General features: G+C 33.9%; 1 protein-coding gene across 3 annotated transcripts in view; it reads right to left on the bottom strand.

The window, feature by feature from the left end:
• GPATCH2 (G-patch domain containing 2) overlaps positions 1–12526 on the bottom strand; it is a 106338-nt gene that overhangs the window by 14970 nt on the left and 78842 nt on the right. For all 3 annotated transcript variants that reach the window (XM_090135025.1, XM_031595860.2, XM_090135024.1), the window contains exon 9: positions 2240–2322. In XM_090135025.1, the coding sequence (XP_089991151.1) occupies positions 2240–2322 (83 nt within the window). The remainder of the gene's footprint in view (positions 1–2239; positions 2323–12526) is intronic.

Here is a 12526-nt window from a genome sequence, read left to right as displayed (position 1 = left end):
GGAAGTGTATATCAAGCAAAGGGGTGTCACTGAATTCTTCTACATGGAAAAAAAATGGCACCCAATGACATTCATTGATGTTTGATGAATGTTTATGGAGACCAAAAAATGGATGTGAGCACAGCAAGGTGGTGAGTGGTGACTACGTTGAAAATCAGAGCAAATTTTCAGCTACAAAACACTACCAAATAGTGTTATTATGCTCTTTGTATATGTTGCAGTTTCTATGAAAATAAATAAGAGGCATTACTTTCAGAGCAACGTATGTACCTTTGTTTTTTTCAAAGGACCAACTTCTATTAGGCAAAAACATTGCAGCACACGTGTCTCCGGAAAATATTTGCAGTTAATCACTCATTTACAGTCACCCTTTCAGATTTCACTGTTAAATAAGGAAGGTTATTAGCAGAATGCTTCTTCTATCTTCCAAATTCCGTTCAAGTACGTATACACATATATTTTTCTTTCAAGAAAATATTTATTCACTAACTCTTTTGCATAAAATTTAGTCCTTCTGTTCCTATATCTTATCTGAAACAACTGAACGGAAAATAATACAATATCAAAAATGACCACTTTAATTCAGGTTTCCAGGTGTATTTTCATTCTTAAAGGATACCATACACCTTTCATAAAATGGTTTAAAATATTTACATATGTTATCAAGCCTCATAACAGATGAACTATAACTTAGTTGTAAGGAAGATATGCAGTGAAGAAAATAGTACAAATTTATAAAACGTTATATATTATCTATGTGTATGTAAAGTTTACCAAAGTTGCTTAAAAACTTACAACACATAATTTACAAAGTTACTTAAAAATTTACAAATTTACAAAATGCAGAAAAAAAAACTTGAGAGCACAGAAAAATATCCTCCCTCCTTCTGTAACAAAATTGAGAAGATTACCTTGAATTTAAAAAAGGAAATAACTCCTCAAATTACTTAAAAGGTATCCCATATGATACATTTACTCATCATTATTCTGTTATCCATCAAATAAAAGAAAGTCCTGGGAATTCAGAATCTCTAAAACTGTAAATATAGAGATACACAATGTTGAATATAATACATTTGCTTTAGTATCAAAATATTGGCTTTGCAAAGTTGCGCAGAGGAACCAGATTGTAAAATAAAATACTGAACACTGAAAGCCCAAGGTAAAATGAACAATAAAATGAATTTCATGATATTTCATACCCTCTTAGTACAAAATGACATCCTTTAGTACTTGAAAGTTATCAAGTGAAAATCACCTTGTAGAAATAATTATATTATTCTCTCTTCAACCATTAAGTATTTTTCTTTCTCACTTCACATATGTTCAGAGTCTTCAAACCTGACCCATACATTCTCTTTTTCCATACTACTGCCACTGAGGTGCTTTAATAACATTTTTAATATTATTCTTAGTCTGTTACTGCCACTGAGGTTTAAAACAATGAAATTTCAGAACAGAGAATTCAGCTGGAATACAAATATTAGCCTTCTCCAAAGACAGACATCTAGAATACATATGAAAAATCATATGTGTTATGTTATGTATGTTGCTATAGTAATTACAAATGACTACCATGTACAATCCAGATTTACATATTACCAATACATAAAACATCTTATGCTGACACGCACACACACACATCTATTGTTTCCAGTATGCACAAATATAATTAATACAAACAAACTGACAAGTGTCCTATAAATCACTGCTAGGTATTGAAAAAGTCATTTCACAGCAGTGACATCAGCAAAATGCACACAATGGTTGTGACCTCGCATCTGTAAAAATCTTTCAGAATTGTGCTTGGAAATTGCTTCCTATTTAATCCACAGCATTAATTTTAAAGTTTATCACCAACTCTTCAGTTCTTTGCAGGATATTTACTATATTCATATGCACTCCTCACAGAAAAATAAGACAACTTAAGTCTTCTACCTTTTAATGCTGAGCAGGTATGAGCCATAATCTTTAATGTCTGTGATTCTTAGTATATGAAAAAAATATAGTCTTTTTAAATAAATGCTCTTATAAAGATCTAGAAATTGAGAATGTTTGGAAAAAAAAAAAAGATATCCTCTTAATTCTACTAACAAAAAAAGATTAAAAAAAACAACCCTGAAGTTACAACGTAAGTTACTGAATTTACCCACCATTTATCTGGGTCACTGACCTACTGCTTCATATTTACAGATTTAACATCTTGTGTTTTGTGTTCTGTCCCACTGAAATTGGTTACCTGTGGGTCCTGGCAGGGGAGCAGCTTTCCTTCTCCGTTTGATGTCTCCCATGCACAATGATCCTAAATGCACACTGGTTTGCCTGCAAGTAATTATAGGAGAAAACTATTAACAAAAGAAGAAAAATGCCACAAACACAAAGCTTGTATAATCCGAACCTATATCAAAACATTCAACCGAGATGAAGCTGCGCTGTGAAGCCACCAATCTTGTTTATATCGAAGCATAATTATGTTTGTTGACAAGTGCTCAGTATCTAAACATAGCACCATAAATTGTTCTTGGAATGAATAATATAAAAGGGATGCTTTTTAATTTTCAAAACCGGTGATCTTTCTAGTGCAACATAAAACAAAAAACAAAAACACTGTTGCTTCTGACAGGAAAATAGCTAAGATTAATTATCTAAAGAAATCACAATATTGTCGGTACAATATCAATTGGCTAGTAATGCCTAACTGTCAGAACGACATTTATTGCAGGAAAACCATTGTCAATTTCTTTTTAAAGTAAGATGAAGAACAAATGAGAAAACATGGAACAGCCAACTCGTCAAAGGTACATGAAATCATCTTGCAGCATAACAATTTGCCCTTTACTAATTCAAAGGTATGGTATGATAACAATACAACAGAGCACAATGTCCAGTCTCTCATTAAACAATCATAAGCTTAAGACTAGTAAACTGTTAGAGCTGCTTAGGACAGTAGACAAGCCAAACTTACTGCATTAAAGCCACCTACCTAGCAATGAGGTACCATAGGAAGGGGTAAATTTGGAATTTCCAAATAATGAATTTTGCAATATAATCTTAAAGGACATATTTTTCTTAAAGTAATGTGCAATCCCTGTAGAAAGAAACGTACAGTTGGCTTTTTTTTTTTTTTTGTAAAGAAACGAAACCAAACAGGGGATAAATGGAATAATTTATAAATGCCACAATTTTAATGCTTCCAAATATGTTATTCAGAACTGTGAACCTCTTACCACAGTACCATGGCAAATTCTGATAAAAATACAAGCTGAGAACTGCATCTGATAGTCTACTGTAGCACAGAAATACTCTGTCACTCAGGGAATCTGGTTTCAGCATGGATATGTGACCTAGCCTTTACTGCATGTATAATTTTTTTTTTTAAGCTCCTAATGAATAACAAATGACCATTTATGTCGAGAGACTTCAGATCTTTTCAATAATGCAAAGAGTGAAAAGAATATATTGATTTAAAAAGTAGCAATGTACAGTCTTCTATATACTAAAAAAGAAAAAAAAAAAGATACAGTAAAATAAAAGCATTGAAGTACTTCCTTCTTAGTTAAGTAGTAAAATACTCCAATAAATAAGTTTCATGCAGAAAGGTATTCCAGCTTCACTTAATGAGTCCCTATTTCAACATGTTTTTCTCTTATTTTCAGTTTTTTTCTTCCCTGCAGTTCTCAGTTGAAATACCACCCTATTTAACATCCAGAAACTGCAGTAGAACCACTGGACTAACATAGTGCTATATTTCAGTCCAAATTCAGACAGAAATCAAGGAATGTAACACATAACCAACTGTACAATACAGAAAATGAATACTTAAACATAGTATGGGAAAATACATATTTAAGAGATGCATATAACATTGATATTAAACATGTAGAATAAGTTGTGTGGCAATTTATATACCAAACAGTGTGCAACTCTGCACTTTCAGAATGAAAAATGGAGAAAGTCTCCAGGAATGCAAGCAGGATGAAAGATAAAAATTAATAAAGTCAGGCAATTGAACCTGAAGACACAAGCTAGAGCAGTAACAGCTAGCAGTGTTTGAGTTATTTTACCCAGAATTGATTATCTGTTATACTACATTGAGATATCCAGATTATTGATCTCTAAGATTATGGTACTGGGGTCTCCCCACTTTTCCTCCAGGCACAGGAATGGAGTTGCAACAAATAACACTAAGTAAGGACTAGTTTGTTATTGTTGTCACCCTTCATGTAGAACACAGCAGTTACTTTTTAATTTAAAATCAATGAACATCTGAAAGGCAGCCCTTTCCTTCAGCATAAATGAATCATTTGTCTTTGCAAGGCACAACAATCTGATCACCAGCCAATGTGAGTGTGGGTATTTCTTTGCTGTTGAAAATTCGGTGTGCCACAAATAAATAGCAATATGCTAGAGTCCCAATTAAGCTTTGTCAAATCTGGTTTTATGGCCACTAACATCAAGTCTCAGACTGGCTCTCAATACGGAAGTGGAGTTCACTTTCACCAGGTCTTACCATCTGATATGCACTGCCATTCAGATCGCAGCGAAACACAAAGCTAAGGGTTTTAAGAGGAATGGACAAGAACCATCACGGTTCTTGAACTAGCAGTTAGATGAAATGAAGCATCGTACTTCAGCAGAACACTACATTTTGAAATGCTCGTAATGGGGGTATTAGAAAGTAGGGAGAACTCTGACCCTCAATCAGGCTAAGTTCAGCATTATGTTCCTTAGCATTAAATCAGAAGAGTGAGGATTACAGAAAGGAAGATAGCTATTTGCCTGACTACTCTCTACTTATCCCTAGCTTGCTTCTAGCTATCATTTATAAATAGTGCTCTGCAGGGAAGCTAGGCATTTTATTAGGGAAAAAATAAAACTTGTTAAGACCACCTTGCCTGAAAACTTGGCTTTTGACGAGCTGGTGACAGGGACTAGAGCAAGCAGTGTCAAATGGAATAATTTTTAAGGAAAGACAACAGGAACTTGTCGCCTCATTGTATGCATTTACAAATAGAGGCTTTCCAGAGTATTAGGCCTAGTTAAAGCTGCCCTCTGGATAAAAAGTGTTCCCAAGCAGCCTCAGACAAGCTTGGGAGACAAACAGATGTGACTATGGTCCCTGGCGTTTGGCAAGAACACTCACTGTCAATAAGAAAAATATGAACATGGACAGGGCATCAGCTGCACCACGGCAGAGCAGGCCTGCAAGTGTCACAGCCGCGGCAAAGTTGTGGCAGGGGGAAATCAGAGGGCTGCAAAAGCCAGGCTGGTGTGAACTTACACTAGCATGCCAGGAATTGTTGTTGTGGCATGCCTCAACATATTAAACAAAAACACTGAATAAACTACTGTCAACTTTTATTTATTTATTAAAAAAAGTCCTGGTTGCTATATTTAGACTCTTTATTAGACACGGTAAATAAGAGGCTCAAAACTGAATATAAACTATAGAAAGCAGGAACAGAAAAAAAAATTATAAAACTCTGTGGAAATAATAACAATGAAAACCATTGTGTGATGGAACCTACATCTGCATGGCTTACATGATGACCCACACTGAGAGCAACTGAACACACACCTCTGCTGCTACTGGAGTTAAAAATTCACTAGCCCAATCACTGAGAAGGGTAATATGATGAACTGGTTAGTTGATACTCCCCCAAATGACTTTTAGCTCACTGATTTATTACATGCTACTGTAATCACAACCATTCCAGGAGTAAAAAACAAACAAAAAAAAAAAACCAAAACCCCCACAACCCCTAAAATAAACAACGAACAACTACAACAACAATCTCAAACTCAATGCTCCCCCCAGTTAAAAAACAAAAACAACACATAAACCAACTAAACCAATAATTACTCTATAGTCTCTTCAGAAAGAAACAATGAAGGCTGTTATTAATGCAGTTAACTTCATTGACATTCAGTATATTTACTGTCAAACCATTTACCTTACTACACTGCAACATTGCTAAGATAACTTGTAAGTAATGGAAATTATGGTTTTATGTTCCATAATAAAAATGTATAGAAGTACTGATGACTAACAAAGTCAGATATGGGAGAGTGTGCATTTTCTGTTTAACAACATTTATTTAATATCTCTACTCTTGATTTGGAAAATCCTATGCTAGAGGCTATTATAACAGAATAATGTTTTGAAGAAGCCTGATTTCTATACTGTAATTAGGTGAACCTGCAATAATCAATACTTGTATATCCATTATATTCCAACCAACATCTCTCTCTCACCTGAGGAACAAATCCAGTGTAAACAGTGCCACATAATTCTGCCACAGTATCAATAAATTCCTGCAGATGGCTGTAGAACTCTTCAATTTTATCATAAGAACGCCTTAGCTACTGTAGAAACTTGACAAAAGTTTATAAGCAAAATTATTTAAGAAGAGATTAAAATAAAGGAAGAGTTGATGGGCTTGCAGTCTAGCAGAGACTTGAAAGAATTATTTTCAAGTGGAAATGTAATTGCCACTGTCATTTCTCAGTCTTAAAATATAGATAAGCAATAGATATGAATATAGATATAATTGAAGACAGAATGCAGTGAGGACCATGATTCACATTACGTTTCAAATGCTTTGAGAATTCCTTATAAGCTGAAATTAAGTAGACAGGATGTGAAATAACATTCACATTAGCATAAAGATTAAAAAAAGCAACAGAATTCAAAATTGCAAACAGAAGGAAGTCAGTAAAATGAAGTGCATTGTATAACTCAACTTTACAAAATCAAAGCATAATCTGAGTGATGATGACAATATCACAGAAAAGGTTCTCAAATTCAAACACATACTGGACCTGTACTACAGATTCTTGTTTATTACATGGCTCAAAATGCAGACACTGTTGTATGCTGTTGCCAATGGAAGCACATTCATTAGCACTACTTAAATAGAAAGTCTGGATGCATTTTTAACTCCTACTGTACCCTTCTAACTCTCTACAAGTGACTAGCAATGGCTTCAAGACCATCTGATTCCACAGAACATTTTATGATCATTTTAGAATTAAACAGAATTAAAAACTACAATGTACATTTTACTAAACTTCCAATCAGATTATGATGAACACAAACTTCTACAATTTCTTTTGACTGAGTGTCCAAATGTGGGCACAGCCTCTGGCTTCCATGCAAATGGCCAGAGAACTGTAAACCTGTGGTAACATTTATAAACAATTACACATACGGATGGCTTTTTTGCCCATTCTCAAGAAGGTTTCTACACCCTCTCACTCTCTAAATATGCAAAATGCACGTGCAGTTCAAGCAGATGTGCAGGACACTACTCTGAGGTCATCTCTGTGGATTAGATGACACCAAATAAGAATGAACAGAATAATGGATTTAACAATGAAGATCAAGACTCCAAACCTCAGTATAATGTAATGCAGCAATCTTGAAAAAACAATCCAGTAACATTTTGGTAAGAGAATTTGAGATAAATGTCACTCAGTGCAAATCTACCTTACTTCAAGTCAAATCAATGTCTACAACCTATTTTGTTATTTTTCACAGAAACATCACATGTGTGTGCCTGGTGACAATCTGGGCAGTGTGAGCATTAAGTATTAGAGCAGCTCTCACTGTCTACCAAAGCTACTGTGATAGCTACACTGTTGGTGAGCGATTCTGCACTTAAGTTTTCCATGCAGAAAAAAAATAAAACCCTTTGATAACGCGGTGCTGAGATCGATCATATACTAAGGGTAGATATGAGAGCCTACCACTACTTCTATCATACTCACCCAGCAAATTAAAAGGATTTCATGGATTTTATAGAAACAGACAATATTTAGCCCTAGGAGACTGATTCCTGGAAATTAAAAACTTAAAAATCTCTAGTATGCCTGATTTTAATAGGTGAAATCATTCACAAATTCATACTTACTCCCTCAAGTTAACATTTTGGAGATTGTAGAAAGAATAGTGCTCCCCCCCATACCTTCTGAACAATAGAGCATTGACAGTATTGGAATGGATTTCCTTCTTGGCTATGAGTGCTAAATGAAGACTGCTGCAAATTAACGTTGTCTACAAAATATGCTAAAAGTTTTTACAGTAACTCTTCATTCAGTGCGAAAGAACTGACAAAATAATATGGAAATATAATTCATATGTAGCATAAACATTAATTTTTAATGGTTATGAAGATGAATATAGATTTCTTCTCAGTATCATTTTTCTCAGACACCATTCACATGAAATCAGTTCCACATTTGATTCCTCTACTTTCTTTGCAAACACTGAAGCTTTTCTTTAAACTTGTTTAAAGAATGACATCATCCATACAACAGAGTGCAGCATCTGCCTCCACAAGTGTGAAAAAATATTATAATAACCACAAAAGCTATGCACTTTGTCCTTTTACAGAATTTTAAACAGCTGTGATAAAACAGTGCACGTCAAACTCCTTTCATATTAAGCCAATCTGTTCACAACATAACTTTCAACATAAGCATGACATACCTGTTTTATTGAAAGTCCTATGAAAATACTATCATTAATAAGAAAAATAAAGTTTTCCTCCTGCCCACGTCAGCTTATCTCATCCACATACTGTATCCTAATACCTTCCTTTGTGTTACCTGTTCAGCATTTCTAAGGGTCATTCTAATATAGAAGTAGTAAGTAGTACAAGGTCTGAAAGTCTATACAGGTAAAAGCAAATGCTATGAAAAATAAAATTTTACAGTGCTACAAACAGAGACACCTGATCTCAAGTCACTCATACTATATTTGCAAATCAAGAGTCTCTAAATTTTTTTCTTTATTAGAGGCCTACTGCCCTCAGAAAGGATAATGCATTGTTTTTTCTTGTTTCTAATTAGTAATTTAAGCATATGTTCAGCATTTAACTCTAAATGTTTGCCTTTTCCCCAAGCTCTAAGACAGCTGTCCAAGATGTGAATGCCAGAAAACATTTAAATATCAACATCTGTTGAATTATGTTAATTTAGTGTAATATAATTGGGCATGAGTTGGAATTGATCAAAAGTATATGAATTACACAAAGGCAAATCTAAACCAATATCTTTGTATACAAACAAGTCACCAAGGAACACTGATGGAACAGAACTAAAAAATCTACTTCTGTTAGAAATTAAATTGCTAAAACTACAGCTTTTCTTCACAAATGACAAGATTTCATGTTTTTAGAACTGAATATTTATAGCAGAATATTTCAAAATAGTTTTGAATACATATTTTCCATTATGATTTTTAATCACAAAATACCCGATAAAAATAGGTAATGCTCATCTTTGTGTGATTATGCAATATAGACAGAAAAGAGGTTCCATGAATAATACCATTCTTTCATAGGACAATATTGTTTCACAAATTCTAAAGCAAACATTCTTTTGTTCCTTTTTCATCTTCTAATAACATCATTAATATCCACAATATATGGGTCCTCATCTAGTCTGAAACAATTTCAAAAGCATCTTTTTGACTTGAGCAATAACCATGGCCTTGAGCAGCTATTTCCACGTTAGGATTGGATAGCTTAGTCAGCCACACTGTTCATTACAGATATTTCTGAATACATACTTGTTTACTGAGTATGACATTCACTAAATATAGTCAGTACAGGACAAATGCAACTTGTTGAAAATCCTTGCAAATGCAGTTCTGGATTATACTCACACTTATATAGCTTTAGATTATACTCATGTAGGGATAGGTTAATATCACTGCAAAAATTAGTCCCACTTTCAAAATGTTCTTTTTGTGCAGGCTGAGAACAAGAAACAGTGCAAAAATATATCATAAATATCTAACATAGTAATAACAGAACAAGAGAAACATTTATAAGGTTGGACTTTGATAAGGTCGGTAAACTTTGATATTGGTTCCCCACTTTGCCTCTACTATAAGAAAATGAGAAAGCACAGCCAAATGAAATGCATTTGCTCCACTGTAAGAAATTAACAGTTCAATTCTTGCAAGCAAACAGCCAGCACTACATAACAATTTTCAACTGATCATTCAGACCTAGATCTAGATCGGTGATCCAGAAGCTTTTCATCATTCTTTAGCCTACTGTCTTTCAACTGGCTCCAAGAAAATAACTCTACAGCTGGACTCCTACATCATTCCCCTTAGTCTTTTCACTCATATTTTTAACAGTGTGACAAACAATTCTTGAAGCAATCTCATTTTCTGGTCAAGATAGTACAGCTATAATTCAGATACTAATAACGTTCTGAGAAAATGAGATACAACCATGTGTATGAAGAAAGAGAGAGGGAAAAAAATTCACCAAAGCTGAGACTGAACATTAAGCTGTTACGAAACCTCACTAAGTACAAGGTATCTGCACGTGTAGGAGTTAATGCAAAATTTGAATTTCTGATATCAAAGAAGTGCAGATAAAAAGAAGCTAAAAAGGCATTGACTGATGTCCTCTCTTCTCTATTAACTGATGATACTAGCACTTCAAAAAGCCTTGACAACACAAAGTCCCAAATCCAAAAACAGTACACTGATTACTGTCCTCTTCTTTCTTTTGGCTAGGACAGTTCTTGAATTACATTTTCCCACATAGGCTGAAATGTGTTACTACAATAAATAACCACGATTTTGAAACATCAAAGAAAATAAAGAAAATTCTACATAATATGAAACAAGCTACTCACATTTTCTAAAAGCACACAAAAATGCAATCCCACCTTTCCTCCATACATAACTATTCATCCTTATGTTCTAGGAAAACAGCTTTCATGTCCCTGCATGGTGTAAAAACAGAGAGGATCTAAATTTTTAGATCGCCCAAGTACAAATCACATCCCCAGTACAAGTAATTTTATGACTACACAAAAACTCATGCCGGGACAAATGAGTGCCAGAAAAACAGAAAGCAAAAAGGTCTGTTGTGATTGCAACACTGTCTAACAGCAGACTAAAAAGTTAAGGGAACTTCAGCTCAAGTTTTGGATCACAAACTGGAATAAGCATCAATCTGGCAACTACAAAAAAAAGCATAGCTAAAAATAGGTGTGAGAAACAAGCATATCATGCTGAAATTCAGTTATATGAAACTGAGAAACTTGCTATCAATTCATACAGGGTAAGATTCAATCTAGACTGTGTATCAGGAAGATCCAGAAGTACACCAGTTCTGGACGTTCTCTGTCATTCTGTTTATTTTTTTTTAAATAAGGACTACTTAACTTATTAACTTGACAGTTAGTACACTCATGTATTGTTGGAATATTAAAGTTTTTTTTTCACCATTATTTAGTGACTTATTTATGTACAATATCGTAAACTATATTAGCTTTTAGTACAACAATAATGAAATTCCGTTTGTGGTTTTGTCATTAAAACTTAGCTTTACATTGCAGATGCAATGAAAGAATGTATTTTTCAAAACAAAGTTGGAGGAGTTGAGTTAAAAATAATATTACACTTTAAAGATAGTGACTCATATTAGTTTTGTCAATGGATACTTTAATTTATCCAAGAATGAATATGGAACCTTAAATATTTCCTTAATTTTTTTTTTTTTTTTTCCCAAAGCAGAACATACCAGCTACCCTTTGAAATAACAACTGAACTGCTCTCCCCTCTTTCTGCATAGGCAAGTCTTCTTATGACCTCAAAAATAAGGTCATTGTATAGAAAACTAGATCAGGAATTGCCCTCTTTCAAAATGGCACCATCTCTTCTCAAAGAGGAAAAATTGCAAACTGATGAAATAACATCGTCCCTGAGGGTGATGACAAGGGAAGAAAGCAATGTGTCCTCAAACATTCACATAATTTAATCTGGAACTGCAAATATTATTAAGCACCAATCACAAGCGTAGAGTTAGTGCTTCATGGCACTCCAAAGACGAGATAAAACTGCTTAGTTGTTAATTTCTAATGATGTAAACACATTTAGATTTTAATATTTTATCTGAATCTCCTGCATGATTGATTAGCTCTGGGGTTATAATGTATTAACTTATTACCTTTAATAGTTGTACACTTAAATTAAAATATTTAAACATTACCTTTTAAAATATTTTTGTTAGGAGTATTTCTTCATGTGATGGCAAAAATGAAGCAGGCAGTAAACCAGTTATGCATTCCTTAATTTTACTGCAATGCATCTATACGCACATTTTCATGTATAATTTTGAAAAAACTGGCTGAATTTAACTCCTCTGGTATTGTAATTTCATTCCACAAAAGCCACATTAGACAATTACAGTACTTGTAATTAACCAGTAGTCTAATGTACAGTTTTCTTATCCCAGTCTATTAACAGCTGCTCAAAAAATGTAGTAATTAATGGTTTCATTTATTTCTGGCAAACCTGCAAGACGACAAATAGTTTTGTATCTGCTGCAAATTAGGACTCTTTCCCAAACAACAGATGACACAGTGGGAAAGAGGGAGCGGACAGAATACTTGCACATCTTTGTTTCTTTAGAAGATCAAATAAAGAGCAGCTGTAATTCTATTTGTCACATCTGTGAAAAAGAACATACTGTCTTTGTATCATCAGGTGAAA

Source organism: Phasianus colchicus, chromosome 2 (genome assembly GCF_987193195.1).
Source record: "Phasianus colchicus chromosome 2, bPhaCol1.hap1.1, whole genome shotgun sequence".
Lineage (NCBI taxonomy): Eukaryota > Metazoa > Chordata > Aves > Galliformes > Phasianidae > Phasianus > Phasianus colchicus.
The sequence above is the reverse complement of the archived record's forward strand: the minus strand, read 5'-3'. Positions and strand labels throughout refer to the sequence as shown.